At 42.5% G+C, this 26,501-nt stretch overlaps 1 protein-coding gene across 3 annotated transcripts; it reads right to left on the bottom strand.

Moving 5' to 3' along the window:
* Positions 1–4,815: 4,815 nt before the first annotated feature.
* LOC133601462 (ataxin-1-like) lies at positions 4,816–26,023 on the bottom strand. 3 transcript variants are annotated; one of them, XM_061954560.2, is made up of 4 exons: positions 25,883–26,023; positions 25,051–25,213; positions 10,891–12,891; positions 4,816–10,126 (listed from the first exon to the last, which is right to left on the bottom strand). In XM_061954560.2, exons 3-4 carry the CDS (start codon positions 12,679–12,681, stop codon positions 9,506–9,508), a joined length of 2,412 nt encoding a protein of 803 aa, XP_061810544.2. In that variant the 5' UTR covers positions 12,682–12,891; positions 25,051–25,213; positions 25,883–26,023; the 3' UTR covers positions 4,816–9,505. The 3 variants fall into 3 exon arrangements, with proteins under 3 accessions (XP_061810544.2, XP_061810552.2, XP_061810560.2); XM_061954568.2 differs by having other exon boundaries at positions 24,608–25,293; positions 25,883–25,985; XM_061954576.2 differs by lacking the exon at positions 25,051–25,213 and having other exon boundaries at positions 25,883–26,016.
* Between the last annotated feature and the right edge of the window lie 478 nt (positions 26,024–26,501).

The following is a 26,501-nucleotide window of genomic DNA, read 5'->3' as shown; positions in this document are numbered from 1 at the left end:
TTAATATGGTTTCTGTAGGAGGACAAGTATGACACAAACTTCCCTAATTGTTATAAAGCACACTGTTTATATTAAACATGCTTCACTGATTCGAGTATTTGGCAAGCGCCGTTTTGTCCTACTAATTTTGGCGGTCCTTGAACTCACCGTAGTTTGTTTACATGTATAACTTTCTAGGACGTGTTTTATGCCACTTCTTTTTCTGTCTCATTTTGTCCACCAAACTTTTAAGGTTGTGCATGAAAGGTGAGTTTTGTTGATGTTATTGACTTGTTGGAGTGCTAATCAGACATATTTAGTCACTGCATGACTGCAAGCTAATCGATACTAACATGCTATTTAGGCTAGCTATATGTACATATTGCATCATAATGCCTCATTTGTAGCTATATTTGAGGTCATTTAGTTTCCTTTAAGTCCTCTTAATTCAATTTATATCTCATGACACACTATCTGTATGTAATATGGCTTTTATTTTTTTGCGGCTCCAGACAGATTTTTTTTTGTATTTTTGGTCCAATATGGCTCTTTCAACATTTTAGGTTGCCGACCCCTGTTCTAGGGCTAGTAATGCAGTTAATGGGAGAAATCAATTCTACCTCAAAATCACTTTAAAAATGCATTCAAAAACCATCAAAAAGACTTCATTCATGTTCCGTAACCTGTACAAAAACCAAACTGTAACAACATTGTTATTGTAAGAGCGAACACTGAGGAAACTCTTTTTCAAGCGTACCAACACATCGGCGTGCTACGGTGTTAGCAGTAAAAGCTAGCTACAAAAAGAGATAAGCTAGCTTCTACGTCAGCACGAAACGCGTTTGAGTTTATAATGCACACCACTGCGATAGGACACCAATCTGCACTGGCTGAAAAACATGAACAATCATATTACAGTATCCGTAAAGTATTAGCCCACATTTCATGTTTTGTTTGTACACAGCTAGCCAGACAGCGTAAGTATTGTAGTTTTAATAACGCGCATGATGTTCTGCATGTATCATGATCGATATAAAGTGTGACTCACTCAATGGACAGTCTGTTTGTTCCAGCTGGCAGGGACGTTTTTACACAAATTATTTGGGGGTAATTGAAATAGCTTGTCCACAAACTCCACATTTGCAGCTTTGCGTCACGCTGACCTCGCTCTCTCGGCTTCAGTCTGCGCCAACGTCTTACCCTCTTCTCCATGCTCGCTTCTATAACCAGTACTTCATCCTCCGTATATTCAGATTCAAAAAGATAAGGTTGTGAATCCGCATTAGTCCAAAAATATTCATCTTTGTTGTCTGTTACCAAGTCTACCATGATTAGTACACACTAGTGTTTGTTTCTGGACGTAGGAACACACATTTGTTGCCTGAAGTCAGTTGCTATGGAAATGGAAATTAATGCACCGAATAATTAGTTTCGGCAATGTTTAAAATGACGAAAATACAGTAAATATTGTACATATTACATGTTGTTATGAACATGTCTGTTATTACATTATATATAGACTTGCAGTGTGTAGATAAAACACTGATGGAGGGTTTTAAAGTTGTTTTAGAGGGCTTTGAAGGCTACAGCGGTGACTCCCATTAGCCGCGTCTTCCAAGCGTTTTTTTATCGTCTTTAAAATCCTAAAAAGAAAAAGCCGTGTGTTCTTGTCTCTCATAAAATTGTGAACGATAAGCAAAAAAAACATTTTTAAGAGCCGTTCCCCTTTAACTTTTACATGCTCTGGATCGGCAGGTTTTGCTTTCACAAAAAAAGTATGAGTTTATCCTCCTCAGCCGCAATGTTTGGAAAGACTTCGAAGTTCCAGGCTTCAGACAGATAAAATAAATTCATGAAGCACAGAGGTTCATGAAACATTTTTTTTAAATAAATTATTTATTCATAAAATATTTATATCATGAAATACAAAAATAATTAAATGATTAAACACACTTTTACATTAAATAGTATTTAATTCCAATTATAATCTATTAATGACACGTGTGAGAAAGATATACATTTTTGTTTCTTTTTTTTTCCATTTGACCCTCCATAATATAGATGTTCATGAAGTAATCAAATCAATTATTAAAATAATGAAATAATTAATTCAATATTAAAATCATGGACTCAATAATTAATTAAATGATAAAATAATTAAATGTACTCTTGCATTAAATAAATTAATGACATGTTTTTAAACACATTTATGTGTTTAATTCCAAGTATAGTTACTTAATGACACATTTAAGTCATTTTTTCTTACTTGTTCCTCAATGATTATCATACTTTTCACTTGTAAGACTGTGTCTTTATTGTTTTTTTGTTTTTTTAAGTAACCATGTTTTCTCATAAAATTCAGACTTTGTCTCATGAATGTTCCTTTCAGTGTGACCCTAACATCCCTCCCCCTACATTTTCAATTAGGAAGATAAAGTAAACATAGTGGCAGAATAAACGCAAAACAAACCTTCCGTTATATCCTGTAAATAAATGAAACATGAAAGAAAACCAAGCGGAACCCGTATTGTGTCGGCGTGGCGGTACATTGAGGTGAAGAGCGTGGGTCGGGAGAACAGTCAGCGGGCAGTGTTTAGCCTGAGCAGAACACAAACAGAACAGTCTGGGTTTGTTTGTCTTTTTTTTGGATTTACAGGAAGAAAAAACACCTCACAGGAGTTAGAAAAGGTCACCGGCTGCCACGGTGAATGGGGATTTGTACGCTGTGCGAGGACAAGGAGGCCATGTTGAAAAGACGGCGTCACATTCATGAGCGGGGGCCACTTGGACAGGTGCGTCAATGGAATGATTGAAGAAAGGGGGCGCCGTGGCACATACAGTACATAGGTTACATAGGGGGTAGAATAGCTATACACACACTGTACACTCGCTGGGATACACTTTACTGTACAAATCAACACTGGCCGGCTCTCAGTAAGTCTTTCTCTAAATAGTAGCTCTATCCATCATCAAAAATAAATGTGAGATAGTCTGTCCCGTAAGTGTTTACATTCCCTGCCATCGTTACACGTGTAGGACAGGATGAAAAACAGTCCGCTGATTAACCCCGTGGGGTGTCCTACACCCGCCGGGTGCTTCTCCAAAAGTGCTGCTGCTCAGAATGTACACAAACACATGTGATCGTCCATTTACATTTAAACACGCACACACACACACACACACACACACACACACACACACACACACACACACACACACACACACACACACACACACACACACACACCCTTCCTGAGTATGAACTGTAGGATTTTGGCTCTATTCTTACAAGGAAATACCAGATAGTAGCAGGTGTAGAAAGAACTTCATAGAGGAAAAGAGGTTGGCCTTGTTTTTAATGGTCGGCCAACATGGTTTTGTAACATCTCTAACAACACAATGATTACCTGACGTATCAGACACTTTCGGCACTATTGACCGTGCTTTTTTGTCAATGTGTATGTATGGTTTATTTTGTGCTTTACGCCTTCAGCACAGGTAGTTGTTTTTGATATCACATTTTGCTGGACGATACATTGTCCCATAAAAGATTTGGTACAGACCAAATGAAAGTACTAATGTAATCATAATATATAATAATGATGAAAGTAACCCTTTCCAACATGATAAACTTTCATTTCTCATTGGTATTTTTTTTATATTTGGATGGTCAAGAATTTGTCATTATCTTAAATAAGTGAACAAACACAATTATAAAATGGACTCTCAAACTTTTCAATAAACATTGACCATCTTGCATTACCCGGTTGTTTTGTTGTCTTTATTTGTTGCCGTCACTTTCCCAAAAGATTGTGGCAAATTGGCTCGTTCGTTGGAGAGTATGACTTAGAGCAGGGCTGCTTCACTCAATCATTTAAAAATGTCCATTCAAATGTTGACCTCACCAACTGAGGTCACACATACAGTCAGAAATGAAGCCTTAAAGGCCTACTGAAACATAGTTTATATATCAATGATGAAATCTTAACATTGCAACACATGCCAATACGGCCGGGTTAGCTTACTAAAGTGCAATTTTAAATTTCGCGCGAAATATCCTGCTGAAAACGTCTCGGCATGATGACGTCAGCGCGTGACGTCACGGATTGTGGAGGACATTTTGGGACAGCATGGTGGCCAGCTATTAAGTCGTCTGTTTTCATCGCAAAATTCCACAGTATTCTGGACATCTGTGTTGGTGAATCTTTTGCAATTTGTTCAATGAACAATGGAGACAGCAAAGAAGAAAGCTGTAGGTGGGAAGCGGTGTATTGCGGGCGGCTGCAGCAACACAAACACAGCCGGTGTTTCATTGTTAACATTCCCGGAAGATGACAGTCAAGCTTTACCATTGGCCTGTGGAGAACTGGGACAACAGAGACTCTTACCAGGAGGACTTTGAGTTGGATACGCAGACACGGTACCGTGAGTACGCATGCAGCTGCGGCTTCCAAACATTTGATCGCTTGCCCGTACGTGCGTGCCGCTATGTGCATGTCACGTACGTAGCTTTGGGGACTTTGGGGAAATATATGTGCTGTATGAACTTTGGGGAGGTGAGCGGTACTTTGGGCTGTGGGACTGAGTGTGTTGTGCAGGTGTTTGAGTTGTATTGGCAGGTTATATGGACGGGAGGGGGGAGGTGTTTGTTATGCGGGATTAATTTGTGGCATATTAAATATAAGCCTGGTTGTGTTGTGGCTAATAGAGTATATATATGTCTTGTGTTTATTTACTGTTTTAGTCATTCCCAGCTGAATATCAGGTCCCACCCGCCTCTCACAGCATCTTCCCTATCTGAATCGCTCCCACTGCCCTCTAGTCCTTCACTCTCACTTTCCTTATCCACAAATCTTTCATCCTCGCTCAAATTAATGGGGAAATCGTCACTTTCTCGGTCCGAATCGCTCTCGCTGCTGGTGGCCATGATTGTAAACAATGTGCAGATGAGAGGAGCTCCACAACCTGTGACGTCAAGCTACTCGTCTGCTACTTCCGGTAGAGGCAAGGCTTTTTTTATCAGCGACCAAAAGTTGCAAACTTTATCGTCGATGTTCTCTACTAAATCCTTTCAGCAAAAATATGGCAATATCGCGAAATGATCAAGTATGACACATAGAATGGACCTGCTATCCCCGTTTAAATAAGAAAATCGCATTTCAGTAGGCCTTTAAAATACAACTGAATGATGTTCAAAGATCCTCCTCCATGACAGGAACACTGAGCTGTTTTTCAGAAATTTGCTGCCACAATTTTGGTCGCTACAATGTTGTGAACGGAACTGGTGTGCAGTCTGATGTCATACTTTAATATTTAAAGTTACATTTACGGGCTAAGTTTGGCCAGTTAAATAGCCCTGACCTAAAACTCCAAAATGACAAAAGAAATAAACAAGCTGAGACGAAACAGTATTTGGGGAACATTCGAACTGATTGGGCTCTTAGTGTCACAGAACATTAGGCTCCTTTTCCACTGCATAGTACTTAGCTCACAAAGCAGGTACTATTTCTAGTGCCTGGTTAGCCCGAGTTTCTAGTGTGCCAAGACGATACCGTATAGGTCAGGAGTGTCAAACTCTATCGCACTTCACACTTCAGATTGCAGGCTGAAGAGGATTAGTTCCTGCTTGAAGAGTTCTATTACAGGACAGTCTGAGTGTCCGTAAATGCATCATGACTGGTGAGCGGACTATACGCGGGGGAAACCGAGGGTGAGATAAATATGGGAGAGAACCAATTCCTGTGCATTCTGAGACAGCTGTAGTTGCTTGTTTTAATGAAGTGATTGTTGTTGTCACCCTTTTAACATACGGGCAAAAGCTACAGTATTTTATATGTACACGAAAACATCAGAATCCGGGAGGTTTGTGACTTCAGTCGGGATGTCGGTATACAAGGTCAATTTCCAGTAGTCTTCCGCTCAATCAGGAAGAGTTGGCAAGTCTGAGAAGCAAGTGTTTGCCAGCATAACTTTATGTTGTTATAATTAGTATTTTCAACTGTGTTTGTAATGTATTATTTTGTACGGACAGGTTAAAGTAAAGTGGTATCGTTTTTAATTGTGTACAATTCAATGATTTTTACCTCTATTGTAATATGACACCGTAAGTAAGAATGTTTAGCGCACTGCATCTTCTTAATACCACTGTGGCCCATGTAGGAGTGTCATGACTGATTTACTCTGTGAGACACATCATAGTCATGGCTGCCCTCTACTAGTAACTTGTGATACAGCAATGATGTGTAATGGCTAAATGATATTACTACACAATTATTATCTTGTTGTATGCCAACAAAATGATGGAAAACTGTTTAGCAATCAGTGAAAAGGACAACCAAAAATTAAAGTTCAGCTATTGTAGAATTTAAAATAAATGCCTGGAATAGCTTTTTGCTAGGGGTGTAACGGTACGTGTATTTGTATTGAACCGTTTTGGTACGGGGGTTTTGGTTCGGTTCGGAGGTGTACCGAACGAGTTTCCACACGAACATATTAAGTAGCCGCCTCCGCTTCCTTCTGCCTCTGTCTCTGTCAGTACTCTACACAGCACTCAGCATTGTCCCAACCATCTGATTGGTTACAAACAGAGCGGTAACAGCCAATCATCAGTGCGTATTCAGAGCGCATGTAGTCAGTGCTTAGCGTTTAGCAGGTAAGCATCAGGCAGCGGACTCTCCCCAAATTATAATAAACACCTCCCAGTCAACTACTAGTAACATCACTATGAGCCCGTTGACCTTCTAGAAATATAAAAGGCAGCTCAGCTCGCTCGCAGTCCTGGCTTGAGGTGAAGGCTAATTCGCTTTTAGCGTAACGTTAGCTCATTTTGCGGTGTGTGAGTGTGTGTGTGTGTGTATTACGGACAGCAAAGCCCTGTCTGTCTGTTATTTCACTTGACCTTTTTCTGTGTTGATTGTTGAAGCAGCAAAAAAGGACATAATGTTAAATGAAGAGTTTCTGTCTCTGATAGTTGATATAATAATGTAACTGCATCATTAAGCCTACATGAACTCCATGGTGTTCAAGGATGAATAGTCTCTCCCATTGCTATTGTATTATTTTTTTCAGCTATAGTTCCAATTATCATTAGTAATGCAGCAGCCTAGTTTTGAATGGCAGGGTCCCTGCTGTCACATGTTGATAAAAATATAACATTTACATAATAAAAATCAATTACAGGATTCCCAAATGCTGTAATAAGTTAAGCATGATGAGTTGACCTGAAACTGTTTAGTGTTGCACTTTTTATATGTAGAAGAAAAGTTTTGTCATTTTATTTAATCTGAACAACTTGAGGCAGTTTAATGTCGATTAACGTGGGCAGAATTATTATAGTGTTCCCGATGTTACAAGGATAAAGCCATTGTTTAAAAATTTGGTAAATAAATAACCCAAAAATGTATATTTTGTTGTTTTCTTACTGTACCGAAAATTAACCGAACCTGACCTCTAAACCGAGGTATGTACCGAACCGAAATTTTTGTGTACACCCCTACTTTTTGCCTCAAATAATACTGAGTAAGGAAGAACTGCAGTTGCATGCAGTGCATTTTTTTTCTGTCAAAATTGAAACATGTTTAGCAAAAATGACGAAATGCCCTATTGACACACGTGTCACTGTTTTTGCAGGCCACATAAAATGATGTGGCGGGCTAGATCTGGCCCCCCTGGCCTTGAGTTTGACACCTGTGGCCAGCGGTGTTATTTATTTGACATACAATGTATACTGTATAAGGGAATAAGCGGTAGAAAATGGATGGATGGATGTATACTGTGCCCTGCGATGAGATGTTGTCCAGGGTGTACCCCGCCTTCCGCCCGATTGTAGCTGAGATAGGCTCCAGCACCCCCTGTGATCCCGAAGGGAATAAGCGGTAGAAAATGGATGGATGGATGGATGGATGTATACTGTATGTAGTGGTGACACTGGAGTAAGTTTAAGTTCTTATTTGATGGAATGTGTATATTATTCTGGCCTATGGGCCAGAAGTTTGACACCCGTGGTATAGGAAATCCATTGCTGGTTGCTCATCAGTCGGGTAGAATTTTTCATTAACCTTGTAGTATTTGAGGATTTACAAAGATAAACAAAGGTAATGTTTGCTTACTGTGCTTTAGATGTGGACACAGTGCAGTATCATACTCCACAGTCTCCACTTGGCTGCTGTTGCCCTCAATCTCCGTGTGGCAAATTTTTTTACCGGACACCTAATATACTGATGCGTTCAATGTGGAGAGGTTTTCGCAGTTTGCTTTTTAAAAGTGGAAAACCAACTACTCCGTGGTGAAGTAGAGCCAGTACTGAGCAGCGAAGAAGTGGCATTTACTTTGTCATTAGGGTGCAAATGGAGAATGCAGATGGTGATGTAGCCCACTAGAAGATCACATATTTTTCTGGCGAACCAGACTGGAGAAAAAAATTAAATCTGGCTGGCTACTTTACGCCAGAAGCAGGTTGAGGTCGCGTTCTGTCTGATGCAGATGCATAATAAGGCAATGGTTTGCTGGCACGTCATCCATGTTTAAAAATTCAGTGCTGCTTTGTTGCTGTGCAGCTTTAAAGTGGCCCAGGATTGATGCAGTGGACTTGCCTGCTCTTGTTCATATTCCAATCTAAATCCGTACAATATACACCAATGCACCACACAGAGCCTACAGTATGTAAAGGTATACATGTGTTCTGAAGTTGTAAAAGTCAAGTACCAAAGGTACAAAAGGGCTTCAATGACATGCTTGTTTTGACACTTGCTATGCACATATCAGGATACAGTACATCGCTGGCCGTGTCTCGATTCCCTTTATCATAGAAATGCTGCATAACAGCGAGGTTTTGACGACACCTGAATATTGCCGCTGCACAATCTCTGTAGTATAGTTGTATAAGGAATGTGTGTATGTGCGACCACTGTCACACACATATTGCAAACGCATCAAATATCAAACTCACGCAACGCTGGTGCAGCAAACAACACATCTGTGATTTTACAACATGAGGACAAAAAGTGGTTTACATTCAAACCCGACCCCATGTGCTCTGTGTGCCCACGAACACACCAACACACACACTCACTGTGGTGTGAAAGCCTGAACGATAGTAAAGATTCAACAGATGTGTGACGCGTCAAAGAGCTCTGCTATGATTATTACCAAATTAATATTGGCAAATATTAATTCGAAGTGGTCGTTTTTCCCTCTTAATTGTACTTGTGACGTAACTACTACCCAAACAAACTGGTGACCCGCCTTCTCCACATGGGCATCTGTTCTGACATGCTAATAGGAATCTTAGCAACACACGCTCCACATTCACACTGCATTCATTTTTGCTTTCAGCATTGATTGCACTGATTGCACTGAGTGTGCGACCTCTCACTGCACTCGGCGTCCGACAAATGGCAGAAATAAAATGGTGGTCCTGTGTCAACTCTGCAATGTTATTATAGTAGTCTCAGTAGAGAGAACACAACAGGGCGCGAACACAATGCCAATAAATTTCGTTTTTAGCCCCCCCGGCCCCCCAGACCGTCTAGGGTTTGTTTAAGCATCTTTCTCTGCCGCTGCTTGAGTGGCCCTCTATGCTGATTTTTACCTCCTGAGGGATGATGGAGGGCAGAGTTGACGGAGGCTCCCCCTCTGCTCTCTCAGTCTGGTCCCGCTCTGGAGCGGACCATCTTCTCTTTCGAACAGAGGTTCTTTCTGGATCTCTGCACTGGATTTTGGACGGTGTGGCCATATCTATTTTCACATCTGCAATTCCAGAGATCCCTTCCACTGATCTCGGATTTAATCCCGTTTGGGTTGGTCGCCCTCGTCCTGACGCAGGTGCAGATGTCTGCACTCTCTCTACACCAGAGGCCTTCATAAGAAGACCGCTGTTACTGGATGCAGTGTTTGGCCTCTGATTCATCAGCTCTGTGTTGTTGCAGGGATCCGACATTCGGGCCGTCTTCAGCCTGGCCCCCAAAGCTTCGGTGTCTTGTAGCGAACCATTCCTCAGCCCGCGAAGTGTCAGAGACACGCAGACGTCCCCCACGCACAGCTTAGCACAGGACAGCTCAAAGAGCTGAGTGGTCCGGTCAGGACAACAGGAGGACCAGCCCTGACCAAATACGAAGAAGGGATATTCCACCAGAACCTCCACACACACCTACAGAAACACATTTGTGGACGGTTAGCCTTCTGCAAAAATGTGGATGTAACTACAAGAGATAGTAAATCATGTCATGATGCAATGGATATTTTAGAAATTTGGGGCAGGTAGAAGTTGCCCCAGCAGATATAACAGATGCTGCGGTGCTGAAAAAAATGTGTAACCTTTTCCTAAAGAATAGTGACCCTAACTTATACGATATTGACCCAAAAATAAGACAAAAGGTGTGCTCTCTTATATTCAAGGTGTTAACCTTAATTTTCGTCACACGATTAACACAGTATAGCTACAGTATCTATCAAAATGTGGCACCAATCAAGCGATTTAGAGCTTTTCTTTCTGTCACTCACACACACCAGAATAATGTGCCTCAAAGGATCAACATAGTAATTCTGTTAATTTTGTCTTTACAGTAGTATTCTTATTATATGACTGTATGCCTCGTCCTTTATCATTATATTTTACCTACTAAAAAGAACACGAGCTTAATATATCTTACTTTATTTGCACAGCAGAAAGCTCATCAGCTAGAGTGAGGAACCAGCCTGCATATTAAAAATAGCTGCACTGATACATTTTTTTGAATTTTATTATCTCCAAGAAACAATATACCAAAGGTGCTGGCTCCCTATTAATATGTTATGAGTTTTCCGCCATTTTTATTCTACTGCTGGGAACACGAGAATACATTTTATAGCATGGCTTTTGATATGGATAGTATTGATTTGTCGTACACGAAGAATGAATCATGTTTATCTCACCTGGGCTTTGAGCTCCCCCACAGAAAACTGTATGACCACAGCGTTAGGAGTCTGGCCACAATCGATACGCTCAACGGTACTGGAGTCGATCTTCAGTTCACTGCTGATCTCCGCGCTTTGAATGAAGTCCTCGGTTTTGAGATCCTCCACACGCTTCAGCTCCCCATCGGCGAGCTGAATGATGGAACCTCTCATGAAGAATGGAGGTAGGGCCACGGGGGAGGAAGGAGAGGAGATGGTGGGAGAAGCTTGGATTGAAGTGGAGACTGGAGCATTGACAGAAACAGGGACTGGAGCTGGGACTAGAGAGGGAGCTGTCACCACTGCAGGGGCTGGGTTTGAGGGAAAGGTAGGGTGTGCTGGGGCTACAGCGCGGGGTACTTGATTTCCATCTGTGCCAATTGGCTCACATTTGGACAGGGCTGTGGCGAGATAGGCATGAGGCATGGCAGTGGATATCTGGGGTGTTGTGGTAGCAGTCAGGGAGCTAACAGCACGGCTAACCTCTGTTTCTGTGCCATTGTTGGCGCTGCTGACTGGGATGAGCAAGGACTGACCACTAGGAATGACTAAGTGCTGAGGCAGTGCTGTGTGATAACTAACTGCATGCTGGTTGGCGCTGGTGATATAGCCGATGATTGGAGCTTGTGTGGAGGAGTAAAGACTGACAGGTATTTCTTCAGGGGGAAGAGTGGCTTGCATGACTGCATGGGAGGCGACAGTTTTCACCACCTCTGACGATGAGAGGGAGGAGAAAGAAGAAGATCTAGACATCGGTTTACCCAAACAGATGCTGCCCTTCTCGGTCTGAAGTAAGGAAATCTTATTGGTGCCCTGTTCCTGATCAGCTCCATGGTTTGGCTGGGCTACAAGTACCAATGAGGTCTGGAGTCCGGATGGGGTCTGGCCATACTCTGCAGGCACAAGAATGTGTCTAGCCTCATAGCTCTGGACTTGATGATGATTTACCATTTGAGTGGGAGCTTTAATCTGTTTGACCACTTCAAGCTCGCCATTCAGCATACCTTTGGCATGCACCTCTGGTTTCTTTCCCACAAAACCATCTGAATACTGAACCACCAGCTGCGAGGGAGCAAGGGTGAGTGTTTGAGGGAGGACAGCAGAGTGAGGGTGGAGCTGGAGGTGGGCTCCAGGTGATGAGACGGCGGTTCCACTGACGGTCAGAGGTGTTCTGTTATCGAGATGGATGTACTGGTTGGTTACTTGTGGAGCACTTGGAAGGGTAACAGGGGCAAGCTCTGTTGGAGGGACGCCAATTTGGAACTGCTGCTCTCCTTTGGTGTTAGGGGATATCAGGGCGGTGGTGTAACCATCCAGCTGGGAGCGCTGTCCCACGGAGCTGGTGTTTGCAGGGATCACATGAGAAGAGATGTAGCCAGCGTAGGGCCCAGAACTGATGAACTGAACATTAGGTCCTAGCTGTGCAAACTGGATGGTTCCCGTGTGCTGAGGAATGGTTGTCGAGTAGACTGCAGGTAGGGAGCCAAGCGTCACTGCTGACAGAGGAGTAGATGACGTTGGGATGGAAGCGGGAGGAGAAGAAGAGGAAGTGGAGGAGTTGGGACGTCTTGGGCTCTCTGAGTCTCTGGACCTACAGCGCTCACTGGCTACATTTGCCAGCCATGCTAGGTTCTCAGTGTGAGGAGTGGGATCATGATGGACCACAGGAGGAGTTGCTGCAGCTACTACCACTGGCCTCTGCTCCAGTGCCAGGATCTCTCGCTTTTTAGGTGGCAGGCATCCATTACTCCGCTCCTGATTGGATTTCATTGTGCCTGATATGTTTTGAATGTAGTTGTTGACACTTCCACAGTCTCTCTTTCTGAGTGTTAATGTTTTTCCCCTTTGCTAGGATGGTCACTAGCATACAGCTCCAGGTCTCAATCCAGAGAAGATGCAGCCGCTCCAGCTCATAAATTGAGCTCCATAAACTTCATGTGGTATCATCTCTGATGGATCTTCCACGATGTTGGTGGAAATCTGACGACAGAGAGACAACTTGGGTAAGCACATTTTTGTTTTTTGTTTTTTTTCATTAGCTCTGCATGGTTAGCGCAAAACACAGTTTATCTTTACTAAACATGCTAAATGTTAGAATCTGCGAAGATCTGAATGAATGCAAAACATTTTGTCAAGCTGCAGTAGGCTAAGATTAAGAGTTCATTTTGTATCTCCTTTGCCTAAAGGAGCCATATGTAATACCGGTAATTTCATGTCAAGTCATCATTAAATGGCCCTGATATGTCAAAAGACATTAATATATCATGTTCTTTTTCAACACCTCTATAGCTAATAACAGTAGTTCAGCCGGGTTATGCTCATTTCAAAATTAGATTTACAGCCCCGAAATCGTGTTATTGTTTTAATTTTGATGCCCTGCCCTCTACCGTTTGACCAATTAGAAAGTCTGTGAGTGTGTCACATCCAGGTTGCCAGTTACGCACCGCCCTCTCCGTCTAACCACTGCCACTGGTAAAGTTACTAAACATGTCAGACCTTAGTAAATCTAAAAGGCCTCGTTACGATTCTCAACTTATTCATGACAAAACTAGGAACAAAACGAAGATTTGTATCGAAGACGCCTTTGAAAGATGGAGACGATTGAAGGCGGAGAATATTTTTTCATCTGACGCCACACTTGCTAATTTCCTCCTTGATAGGTAAGTCAGGCATTAACTTTTTTTTATTACTTGTAATAAATGGAAATGGACATGTCGTATGTAAACTATATTGTCTAATACAGTCTCTGATCTTGTCTAACAAAGCTAGTATGTCCGTGCAACGAATGCTTAGTGGGATGGTGCGTCGCTCCTAGTGTAATGCTTGGCATGCTAGCCCGGTCAATGACATACAGGGGGAAATATATGCCCCTTAGCCTGTATGTCGATGTGTCATCGAACTGACAGGGCAAAATATATTTTCGACAAATAAAACCTATGTGGATATGGGTAGTATCAGTACCTATTTCGTTCTCAATATGCTGATACGCTGAGGAAATGGGTTCCAACATTAGCACAGCTGTCATCATGGCAATGTGAAACGTATGGAGACAGCCAAACCACATGACAAAATAATTCCTCATTCGTGTATCTTATAGGCCAGACCTGGGCAAATTAAGGCCCGGGGGCCACATGCGGCCCGTTAAGCTTTTCAATCTGGCCCGCCGGACATTCCCAAATAATTTTTTTAGATCTTTAAGATGGAAAGTGTAGCTGCCATTATGATGTGCAGTGATGTTTTCTAATGACCGTAAGTCTTCAACTATACAAAGTATTTATTATACCAGTTACTATGGTAATCTAATTAGTTACTATGGTCATATAATTAGTTACTATGGTCATCAACGTCACAGAAGCTCAGACGAGGCACCAAGCAGTGTGGATGGGAAGCGTTTCCACAGATGCGGAAGGAGATTTTCACAACAAAGTTCTAAAGCTTAGTGCTATATCAGATGTATCAGATTGTAGGTGGGTTTATTTTGTACCCTTAGCGTTCATATTTCACTGTTTGTTGCATTTTTGTTGCATTTCACTTGATTGTAAAATATGTCGATCGAAAGGGGGTGTGACGTTCATATTTTGTCAATATTCAGTGTTGTATCGTTCATAGAAAAATGAAAAATGCCATTACGTTTTTTAAGGCGGTCTGTCATAACGTTTTTAGCATTCAATCAGACATTATTGTGAAGTTTTGTATTAGTGTCCCTAAAAATAGATATACCGGCCCCCAGACACAATTTTTTCTCTAAATCTGGCCCCGAGGCAAAATAATTTCCCAGGCTTGTTATAGGCATACCTTGATAAAATGTCTCCTCTTTAGTTTTGGGCGTATATTAGGCTGCTAAGCCTGCTCTACTTATTTTCACCAGTATAACCATTTCTAGCTTTGGTTGTAGTTTGCTTTAGTCTTTGTTTTCTGATACTACTGACAATAACCATATGATTGCCATTTGTTGTAATATTGAACGCAGGCATGATGTACTTCCTGAAAATAGCCTAATTTCTGTGTAAAATGTGTTGGTTACAGATTTGTTTTTGACAAAACGCTGGTCAGTTGATTTTCAAACTTCCAGTGGACGTTTGTAGTTCCTTGGAGTAGCCCAGTCGATCGAGCTGGATTCGGCTGCGTATCTGGCTACCTCAGTCAGGGAGAAAGGGAAGGGACCACAGAATTTTGACCGTGACTGCAGTTCCATTTCTGACCACATTATTACATATGGATGCTTTAACTTTTTTTGTTTTAGTTTTGTTTATATTGTATTGGAATATTTCGAATATGCAACATTATTTCATTTGCATTTCTATTGAAAATACAACTTTGAAGTGTTATGTGTGTGCTAGTTATTAAAATTATGTGTTAACTCAAATGGTGGGCTGGCTCAGGGTGGAGGACAGAGTAAAACAACTTGCACTGAGCCTAGTCTATAAAATCCGCTACACCTCCCTGATACCGAAGTACATGTCAAACTACTTCCTTAATGACCGCCATAACCACAACACCAGGGGGAGTTCCACTAAACACGTTAAACCCAGATTCCGATCTAACAAAGGTCTTAACTCATTCTATTTCTATGCCACATCAATGTGGAATGCGCTCCCAACAGGTATAAAAGAAAGGGCATCTCTATCCTCCTTCAAAACCGCAATAAAAGTACACCTCCAGGCAACTTCAACCCTAAACTAACACCCTCCCCGGATTGTTGTTAATAATCAAATGTAAACAATCAAATGCAGATATTTCTCTTATGCCTTCTGATCTCTCTCTCTCTCTCTCTATGTCCACTACTTGCTGTACATATCCTACCAAGTCAGACCTACACTGTTTCAATATCCATTTCTCTGTTCTCAATTGTTGATGACTGATGATAACAACCAAACCTAACACCCCCCCCCCCACCCCCCACACCCCGAATTTTAAATAATGTAAATAATTCAAGGTATACACCCTGATTATTATCTTGTGTGATGACTGTATTATGACGATAGTATATATGATACTCTATATCTGTATCATGAATCAATTTAAGTGGACCCCGACTTAAACAAGTTGAAAAACGTATTCTGGTATTACCATTTAGTGGTCAATTGTACGGAATATGTACTTCACTGTGCAACCTACTAATAAAAGTCTCAATCAATCAATCAATCAAAATTCACTGTTTTACATGTTTGTCATGGTGTTGTGCCCATTTTCGCCACTAGGTGGTATAAATACTTTCACTTGATAGATGTTTTGCAGGGGAAGGCTAGTATGTACATACTTCCTTGAGAGGGGTATTTATTTTTATCATACCAATCTATAGCTATAATTGATGACATTTTCCATGACTATATTAAGAAAAGAGTATTGAGTAGGTTTCCTGGACAACAGTTGGTGGTAATGTGTCTACGTGCATTGCTGCCTGTCTCAAGAATGTACAGTATAGCAAGCAGGCCAGACTGGAAGGACAAAAATACAGAGTAACATTCTCAGAACAGTTTAGTTTTCTTTTCTTTTTTTCCCCCTCAACACTTCAAGACCTTGAGTTGAGTGAGGACAACTGCAAATATAACTTTCACCTCCAGTGAAAGACTCTGGGTAAGGGAGTGCATTCAGTACAAAAGTAGGGCCATTCTACAAGATGTAACAATTATATCGCTGACTTCTAATGCTTTTGTTACATTGAACCGGTTTGTATTGATGGATAAATAAGAAACGTATAAGATCACTCAAAATATGTGCATGTGCATGATGTGTCCTCAATGTATTTGTGTGTGTAAGCTAACTCTTCTACTCCGGAACCGCTGCAGACAAAAGGGTGAAAATTTGGCAGGATATGTGATATGTTTTTTTATCTGACAAATAAACAATACGGTGGTTGCTGTAAAAACCAAAGATTAGGTTGGCTTGACTAGAAATTTCTCACACATCTCAAAGCACTCTACAAAACACCCACTGTATCTGGTGTAGGGTTGTAGGGTATACCGGTATTTGCATAGTACCGCGATACTAATGAATCATATTCAGTACTATACCGCCTCTAAAAAGTACCGGTCCCCCACCCTCCGTCGTCGTCACGTCGTGTTGGTTTTACGAGCAGACGAGCAGGTTCGGCAGCGCACAATCACGGAGTACTTACAAGCAGACAATGTGTGTAGACAGAAAAGGGAGAACGGACGCATTTTGGCTTAAAAACTAGCGATAAAGGTGAAGTTATAACACTGAAATGCCCTCAGGAAAAGGTGCTTTAAGACATGGCTAGCCAGGTAGCGGCTACAGTCCAGCCGCAGTCGGCAGTGTTTTAGCTACTTCTAAATCACTAATCCTCACCTTCATGGCGACAAATAAAGTGAGTTTCTTACAAGTATCATCCCTGCAGGGCGAGGAATAGCTAAACAGGCTTCACTACACACCGTAGCTCACCGTTCTTGAATGTAAACAAATGCCATTGGTGGATCTACACCTAACATCCACTGTAATGATACCAAGTACAGGGGTGTATCTAGTCGATACTACTATGATTACGTCAATATTTTTTAGCATCACGAAATCTTTTTTCGTTTTTTTATTTATTTATTTATATTATGTTTATAAACTCAGGAAATATGACCCTGTACACATGAGGACTTTGAATATGACCAATATATGATCCTGTAACTACTTGACACCTAAATTTGTGGTATCATCCAAAACTAATGTAAAGCATCCAAACAACAGAAGAATAGGTGATTATTACATTTTAACAGAAGTGTCGATAGAACATGTTAAAAGAGAAAGTAAGAAGATATTAACAGTAACTGAACAAGTAGATTAATAATCCATTTTCTACCACTTGTCCTTCCTAATGTTGACAAAATAATAGAATGGAAAATGACACAATATATTACTGCATATGTCAGCAGCTAAATTAGGAGCCTTTGTTTGTTTACTAACTACAAAAAGACAAGTTGTCTTGTATGTTCACTATTTTATTTAAGGACAAAATTGCAATAAGAAACATATGTTTAATGTACCCTAAGATTTTTTGTTAAAATAAAGATGATGCAATTTTTGTGGTCCCCTTTATTTAGAAGAGTGTCGAAAAGTATCGAAATACATTTTACCGGTACCAAAATATTGGTATCGGGACAACACTAATCTGGTGTTTAAGCGAATCAGCTCTTAGGTACTGATAAGCACATGTCAGTAAAGTTTGAGCAAGATTGGTTGAAAAACATGGCCTCCATCAGTCCAAACATCAATCATCAGGGACATGACTTAGCAACTCATTGTCCAAAAGCACATTGACCGTTTGTCAAATGATTATACGACGTTGAGGATATCTCTATTAGATGTATGCATTGTTTTCACACCTCGTTTTCACATGACTGTACAAAGTTGTTCTGTATGTGTAACTATGTCAACAAGCCCATTCAGCACAGGGACACTGTCAATTTTGACTGCAGGGATAAATCAACATATTCTATAGCTGCATAAAGTAAACTTGTGCACACATAACCTTGTCGCAGTTGTTCACTAAGCAGCCTTGAACTCTTCATACGTCAAGTCCATGTCATTGCACTTTCCTGTTCTGTTCTTTCCTGCAGGGTTAAATATGTGTCACTGCACGAGGCACAACTACTATACATTGCCAGAGGCAGTGTAGACATTGACATACACATGTTTATCTATTCGCACATCACTCTGACAATATTACATATGAGCTTTAACAACTGTCCTACACAAAAAGCGGAGTAGCACAACCAACAGTTTGAAGTGCATGCAAGGCAGATACAGCTACTGGATGCTGATTACTCATCATGACACAACAAGTGCAACTACTGTTTTTGGATTAATTTGGGTGTTCAATTCAATTCATTTGAATACATTGAATTTGTTGTGAAGATGTGGTGCCAAAAAAATATCGATCTAATCATAGTAGTATCGACTAGATACGCTCCTGTACTTGGTATCATTACAGTGGATGTTAGGTGTAGATCCACCAATGGCGTTTGTTTACATCGTGACGCCGGTAAGCTATGGTGTGTAGTGAAAAATGTTTAGCTATTCCTCGTCCTGCAGGGATGATACTTGTAAGAAACTCACTTTATTTGTCACCATGGAGGCAAGGATTAGTGATTTAGATCCACTGGACTCTCACACTATTATGCTAGATCCGCTCGACGTCTATTGCACCGGTCTCCCAGGAACCGGGGCCCCCACATCTGCGGTCCCCTCCAAGGTTTCTCATTGTAATCCCATTGGGTTGAGTTTTTTCTTGCCCTGATGTGGGATCTGAGCCGAGGATGTCGTTGTAGCTTGTGCAGCCCTTTGAGACACTCGTGATTTAGGGCTATATAAGTAAACTTTGATTGATGATTGATTTAGAAGTAGCTACAACATTGCAGACTGCGGATGGACTTTAGCCGCTATCTAGCTAGCCATGTCTTAAAGCACCTCTTCTTGAGTGCGTTTCAGTGTTATAACGTCACCTTCATCGTTAGTTTTTAAGTCAAAATGCGTCCGTTCTCCCTTTTCGGTCTACACACTGTGTCTGTTTGTAAGTACTCCGTGATTGTGCGCTGCCGAACATGCTCGTCTGCTCATAGACAAGCAATGTCACGACATGACAACGGCAGGGGGTGGGGGACTGTTACTTTTTAGAGGCGGTATGTTACTGAATATGATTCAACAGTGGCCTAGTGGTTAGAGTGTCCGCCCTGAGATCGGTAGGTTGTGAGTTCAAACCCCGGCCGAGTCATACCAAAGACTATAAAAATGGGACCCATTACCTCCCTGCTTGGCACTCAGCACCTAGGGTTGGAATTGGGGGTTAAATCACCAAAAATGATTCCCGGGCGCGGCACCGCTGCTGCCCACTGCTCCCCTCACCTCCCAGGGGGTGAACAAGGGGATGGGTCAAATGCAGAGGACAAATTTCACCACACCTAGTGTTGTGCGACAATCGTTGGGACTTTAACTTTAATTCATGTTGCGGTACTATACTAATATCGGTATACCATACAACCCTAGTATCCATACACAGTGTGGAGCCGCACCCCTAAATGAATGATATTCTCTATTACAGCAAAAAAACTTAATGTTCTAGTTTCTTAAGTATCATTATCAAGTCTTTATCCCTGAGTGAGCCAGGAGCATGCATACATATAGCTAAGCTAACCAATTCAATCCACTTTATTTATATAGCACATTTAAACAACAAAAAGTTTCCAAAGTGCTGCACAACAATATTACAAACCCCGTTTCCATATGAGTTGGGAAATTGTGTTAGATGTAAATATAAACGGAATACAATGATTTGCAAATCATTTTCAACCCATATTCAGTTGAATACGCTACAAAGACAACATATTTGATGTTCAAACTGATAAACTTTTTTATTTTTGCAAATAATCATTAACTTTAGAATTTGATGCCAGCAAAACGTGACAAAGAAGTTGGGAAAGGTGGCAATAAATACTGATAAAGTTGAGGAATGCTCATCAAACACTTATTTGGAACATCCCACAGGTGAACAGGCAAATTGGGAACAGGTGGGTGCCATGATTGGGTATAAAAGTAGATTCCATGAAATGCTCAGTCATTCACAAACAAGGATGGGGCGAGGGGCACCATTTTGTCAACAAATGCGTGAGCAAATTGTTGAACAGTTTCAGAAAAACCTTTCTCAACCAGCTATTGCAAGAAATTTAGGGATTTCACCATCTACGGTCCGTAATATCATCAAAGGGTTCAGAGAATCTGGAGAAATCACTGCACGTAAGCAGCTAAGCCCGTGACCTTCGATCCCTCAGGCTGTACTGCATCAACAAGCGACATCGGTGTGTAAAGGATATCACCACATGGGCTCAGGAACACTTCAGAAACCCACTGTCAGTAACTACAGTTGGTCGCTACATCTGTAAGTGCAAGTTAAAACTCTCCTATGCAAGGCGAAAACCATTTATCAACAACACCCAGAAATGCCGTCGGCTTCGCTGGACCTGAGCTCATCTAAGATGGACTGATACAAAGTGGAAAAGTGTTCTGTGGTCTGACGAGTCCACATTTCAATTTGTTTTTGGAAACTGTGGACGTCGTGTCCTCCGGACCAAAGAGGAAAAGAACCATTTGGATTGCTATAGGCGCAAAGTTGAAAAGCCAGCATGTATGATGGTATGGGGGTGTGTTAGTGCCCAAGACATGGGTAACTTACACATCTGTGAAGGCGCCATTAATGCTGAAAGGTACATACAGGTTTTGGAGCAACATATGTTGCCATCCAAGCAACGTTACCATGGACGCCCCTGCTTATTTCAGCAAGACAATGCCAAGCGATGTGTTACATCAATGTGGCTTCATAGTAAAAGAGTGCGGGTACTAGACTGGCCTGCCTGTAGTCCAGACACGTCTCCCATTGAAAATGTGTGGCGCATTATGAAGCCTAAAATACCACAACGGAGACCCCCGGACTGTTGAACAACTTAAGCTGTACATCAAGCAAGAATGGGAAAGAATTCCACCTGAGAAGCTTAAAAAATGTATCTCCTCAGTTCCCAAACGTTTACTGAGTGTTGTTAAAAGGAAAGGCCATGTAACACAGTGGTGAACATGCCCTTTCCCAATGATTGTCACACACACACTAGGTGTGGTGAAATTATCCTCTGCATTTGAGGATATGCTCTGAGGTCCGAGAGCCAGCTCCAGCTCGTGGTGCCCAAGACCAGACTTAAAACCAGGGGAGACAGGGCCTTCTCTGTGGTCGGCCCTAAGCTCTGGAACACTCTGCCCCTCCATGTTCAAACTGCTCCCACAGTGGAGTGTTTTAAGTCTCGTCTTAAGACCCACTTTTATTATTTTGCTTTTAACACTACGTGAGTTGTGTGGTCCTCTGTTGTCCTCTGTGTTTTTTTTTTTATATATACATTTTGATTTCTATTTATAGTTTTAATTGGTTTTACCCTTTCAAATCGTTTTTAATCATATTTATTTTTATATTGGTTTTATATTTATTTATTTTTTGTTTTTATTCAGTCATTGGTGGAGCTAAGGATAATATTTGAATATTGTTTTTAATATTGTTGTGCAGCACTTTGGAAACATTTTTGTTGTTTAAGTGTGCTATATAAATAAAGTGGATTGGATTGGATTGGATCGGATCGCATTTGACCCCATCACCCTTGATCACCCCCTGGGAGGTGAGGGGAGCAGTGAGCAGCAGCGTTGGCCGTGCCCGGGAATCATTTTGATGATTTAACCCCCAATTCCAACCCTTGATGCTGAGTGCCAAGCAGGGAGGTAATGGGTCCCATTTTTATAGTCTTTGGTATGACTTGGCCAGGGTTTGAACTCACGACCTACCGATCTCAGCGCAGACACTCTAGCCCAGTGGTTCTTAACCTTGTTGGAGGTACCGAACCCCACCAGTTTCATATGCGCATTCACCGAACCCTTCTTTAGTGAAAAATAAAATGTTTTTTTTTTTCAAATTCAAGACAAAGTTATATGTTTTTGGTAACACTTTAGTATGGGGAACATATTCTAAGTAACAAAGACTTAATTTAGAGTTATTTGGTTAGGGTTAGGGTTAGAGGGTGAGGGCCAGGGTTAGAGGGTTAGGGTTATAATAAGGCCATGCCGAATAAGGCATTAATAAGTACTTAATAATGACTAGTTAAGAGCCAATGTTACTAATTTGCTTGTTAATAAGCAACTAATTGATGGTGAATATGTTCCCCATACTAAAGTGTTACCATGTTTTATTACTGGTGCATAAAATGAACCGTGCATGAACATCACCTTGTTCAAAGAACAAAACCAACACAGTGCATAAACTCACAACAAATTACACACCTGCAAATCAGTGTGACTTCTGCTGTTGCCGTATCCGTAATACGCCGATAGGGAGAAGTTTTTATTTACACGATGAGTCGGGTGTGTCTTGACCTCCGCCGAGCCCCTGAGCCCGACTCACCGAACCCCTAGGGTTCTATCGAACCCAGGTTAAGAACCACTGCTCTAACCACAAGGCCACTGAGCAGGTACAGTGAGTGGGATGTTATTTATGTGTTGTGTTGAATCAATGTTAATGTGTATTTAAAGGCCTACTGAAATGCGATTTTCTTATTTAAACGGGGATAGCAGGTCCATTCTATGTGTCATACTTGATCATTTCGCGATATTGCCATATTTTTGCTGAAAGGATTTAGTAGAGAACATCGACGATAAAGTTCGCAACTTTTGGTCGCTGATAAAAAAGCCTTGCCTGTACCGGAAGTAGCAGACGATATGCGCGTGACGTCACAGGTTGTGGAGCTCCTCACATCTGCACATTGTTTACAATCATGGCCACCAGCAGCGTGGGCGATTTGGACCGAGAAAGCGTCGATTTCCCGATTAATTTGAGCGAGGATGAAAGATTCGTGGATGAGGAAAGTGAGAGTGAAGGACTAGAGGGCAGTGGGAGCAATTCAGATAGGGAAGATGCTGTGAGAGGCGGGTGGGACCTGATATTCATCTGGGAATGACTAAAACAGTAAATAAACACAAGACATATATATATACTCTATTAGCCACAACACAACCAGGCTTATATTTAATATGCCACAAATTAATCCCGCATAGCAAACACCTCCCCCCTCCCGTCCATATAACCCGCCAATACAACTCAAACACCTGCACAACACACTCAATCCCACAGCCCAAAGTACCGTTCACCTCCCCAAAGTTCATACAGCACATATATTTCCCCCAAGTCCCCAAAGTTACGTACGTGACATGCACATAGCGGCACGCGCAGACGCGGTACTCACGGTACCGCGTCTGCGCATCCAACTCAAAGTCCTCCTGGTAAGAGTCTCTGTTGTCCCAGTTCTCCACAGGCCAATGGTAAAGCTTGACTGTCATCTTTCGGGAATGTAAACAATGAAACACCGGCTGTGTTTGTGTTGCTGCAGCCGCCCGCAATACACCGCTTCCCACCTACAGCTTTCTTCTTTGCTGTCTCCATTGTTCATTGAACAAATTGCAAAAGATTCACCAACACAGATGTCCAGAATACTGTGGAATTTTGCGATGAAAACAGACGACTTAATAGCTGGCCACCATGCTGTCCCAAAATGTCCTCTACAATTCGCAACGTCACGTGCCGGCGTCATCATACCGAGACGTTTTCAGCAGGATATTTCGCGCAAAATTTAAAATTGCACTTTAGTAAGCTAACCCGGCCGTATTGGCATGTGTTGCAATGTTAAGATTTCATCATTGATATATAAACTATCAGACTGCGTGGTCGGTAGTAGTGGGTTTCAGTAGGCCTTTAAAACCGTTAAAATTTGCAGAAATATTGCGTGGGGATTATAACTTTTTTTTAGTCTAACCCCCCCGCACCCCCCACCGCAGTGCCTCTGCGGACGCCCTGAGGGTCATGGTCCCCTTTTTGAAGACCTCTGTTGTAAAGCGGAATTCTGGAATAGAGCAACTGGAAAATAGTGAAATTTCAAGTCTACTTCCTGTTTGCAACGACGTCGCCAATTAAATTGGGAATGGTGTGCGAGCCTGCAACAGATGCAACAAAGGGGATGCGTATGGAGAAAGAGTGAGGGGGAGGAGAGGGAGGATGGCAAATAAAGCGGTGTGGATGGAAGAAAGGCAGAGGATAGGATACGGAGTAAATTTGCGAGGGGGTGGGGTGGGGGGTGGGGGTGACGACGACATAGTGCCGCTTCTCCTGACCCACATTGAGCAGCGCCTGCAGCATCAGCCCCCGCCTTGTGATGGATGACACCACACACACACACATGCAGCATCACTCTGTGGCAGCAACCCTACCTCAGCAACACCTGTAATGACATCATCATCACCCGAGCTAGAAAAGACTGGCAGACACAAATAAGCAGCAAAATAACACTGCGTCCTTCCCGCTAAATCAGCATGAGCACAACACATGGTCACACATGCAGCGCCTCTCTTGATCCTGCAGCCTATTATTAGATGAGTGACTCCGGCAAACACATGTGTGTTAGTTACTATGGAGAACAAAGGCGCGCTTTCGAGAAACAAATGTCACAGACGGCGTGGAAGCTCCGCGTCCAGCCCTGCTGCACTGTCACCTCTAAAAAAAAAGACACGCATGATGGAGGCATGACATCAGAGGAGGCGTAGGGGAGGGCGCGTACTCACAAAAAACCCCAGAGGGGGGTGGGTTTGTGTGGCCATTGTGTTGACTTCAGGTGAACGGCGCAGATACGCAGCGGCACAATCCCCTCACAGCTTCATAGCACTACCATCTTTCTGCAGCAGCGTGAGGGAGAAGCGATGCCAACACAGTGTCCGGACGATGGAGCTGGAATCCCACACAGTGGCATATATGTTGTCAATAGTTTGAAACCTCACCTGCGAGACCAGACATAGATGCAGCAGTGGCTATATTTAGATAACAAAAACATCATCGTTATCAATCTGAGCATGCATGAAACAGCGGGGGGGGGGGGGAACTACTGTGCGAGGCGTGCATGCGGGATTCTCTGCGTATAAATAGACCGTCGTCTAAATCCCTGCACAAAGCAGATCAATACCATTCAATGCTTTTTTTTCCCCCTCCAAATATCCCAAAAGAGACATTTTACTGCCTCCTTTTCTAATGTGTGTGTCCCTTTAATAGGCGGGCCGGACCGTGTGCTTGACTACAGACAAAAAAAAAACAGGCACTGGGTTCAAGCTGTTTGTCTCCATAATGACTCCGGAGTTCTGCATCAGTGCCGGACATACACAAAACACACACACACGTGTGTGTGCGGACATGCAGGCACACACACACACACACACACACACACACACCCTTGCATAGTGAGCGCCTTGAATGCATCTCCTGGCAGGATGCTGATGGTAGCAGCCTCCCTGTTTTTTTGTCGTAATATAGTAGCAGGGCAGAAAATACTACTATGCCACAAATCAAAACGATACAACCCCTCCCACCCCCTTTCTGCTGATTAGAGTACTAAGAATAGCTCACCGGTCCTTCCACTGCCACTGCTTGCAGAGCTTACAGAGCATGTGCAATGATTCCACTGTGGACCCGCGAGACGTGCTCCCTTGCAGCGTCCTCTTCCCGGTCCTCTCCTTTGTGCTACAGCCCCTCTTGTGAGGACTCTCTGTTCAGGAGTTACCCCTCCGTTTGCCCCTTGCAATCGGCCCGATGGCAGAGGAGGTCCCCCCCCATCCCTCAGGCCGCCCCCCACCCCCTTTTCCTGTGTGCAAAAAAAAAAAAAAAGCCCACACCAGGTCTTGCGTGCAAGGCTTCTCCGACGCGTGTTATGCAAGGCCACCAGACCGCCTCACTCTCCTCTGTCTGCCTGGCTGCCTCTCTTCCCTCTGTGCTTCTCCCTCCTCTTCCTCCTCGCTCCCTCAGTACTCCAACTGACACGGCTCCTCCCCCTCCGCCAGCCCCATCAGCCATCAGGTATTCATTCAAAAAAGGAAAAAAAAATACACACACACACTCTACTTGGCTGGGTGCCCAGACTACGTTCACACAGGAGGGAGGGAGCAACAGTGGGTCGGAGAAGGAGGCAGTTTTGCACAGACAGACATGGATGTGCACGGATGCAAAGAACTCTCCGTGCGGAAACATT

The sequence above is a fragment of the Nerophis lumbriciformis genome, linkage group LG04 (genome assembly GCF_033978685.3).
Source record: "Nerophis lumbriciformis linkage group LG04, RoL_Nlum_v2.1, whole genome shotgun sequence".
NCBI classification, from domain to species: Eukaryota; Metazoa; Chordata; class Actinopteri; order Syngnathiformes; family Syngnathidae; genus Nerophis; species Nerophis lumbriciformis.
Note: the sequence above shows the minus strand (reverse complement) of the source record. Positions and strands in the feature narration are given on the sequence as shown.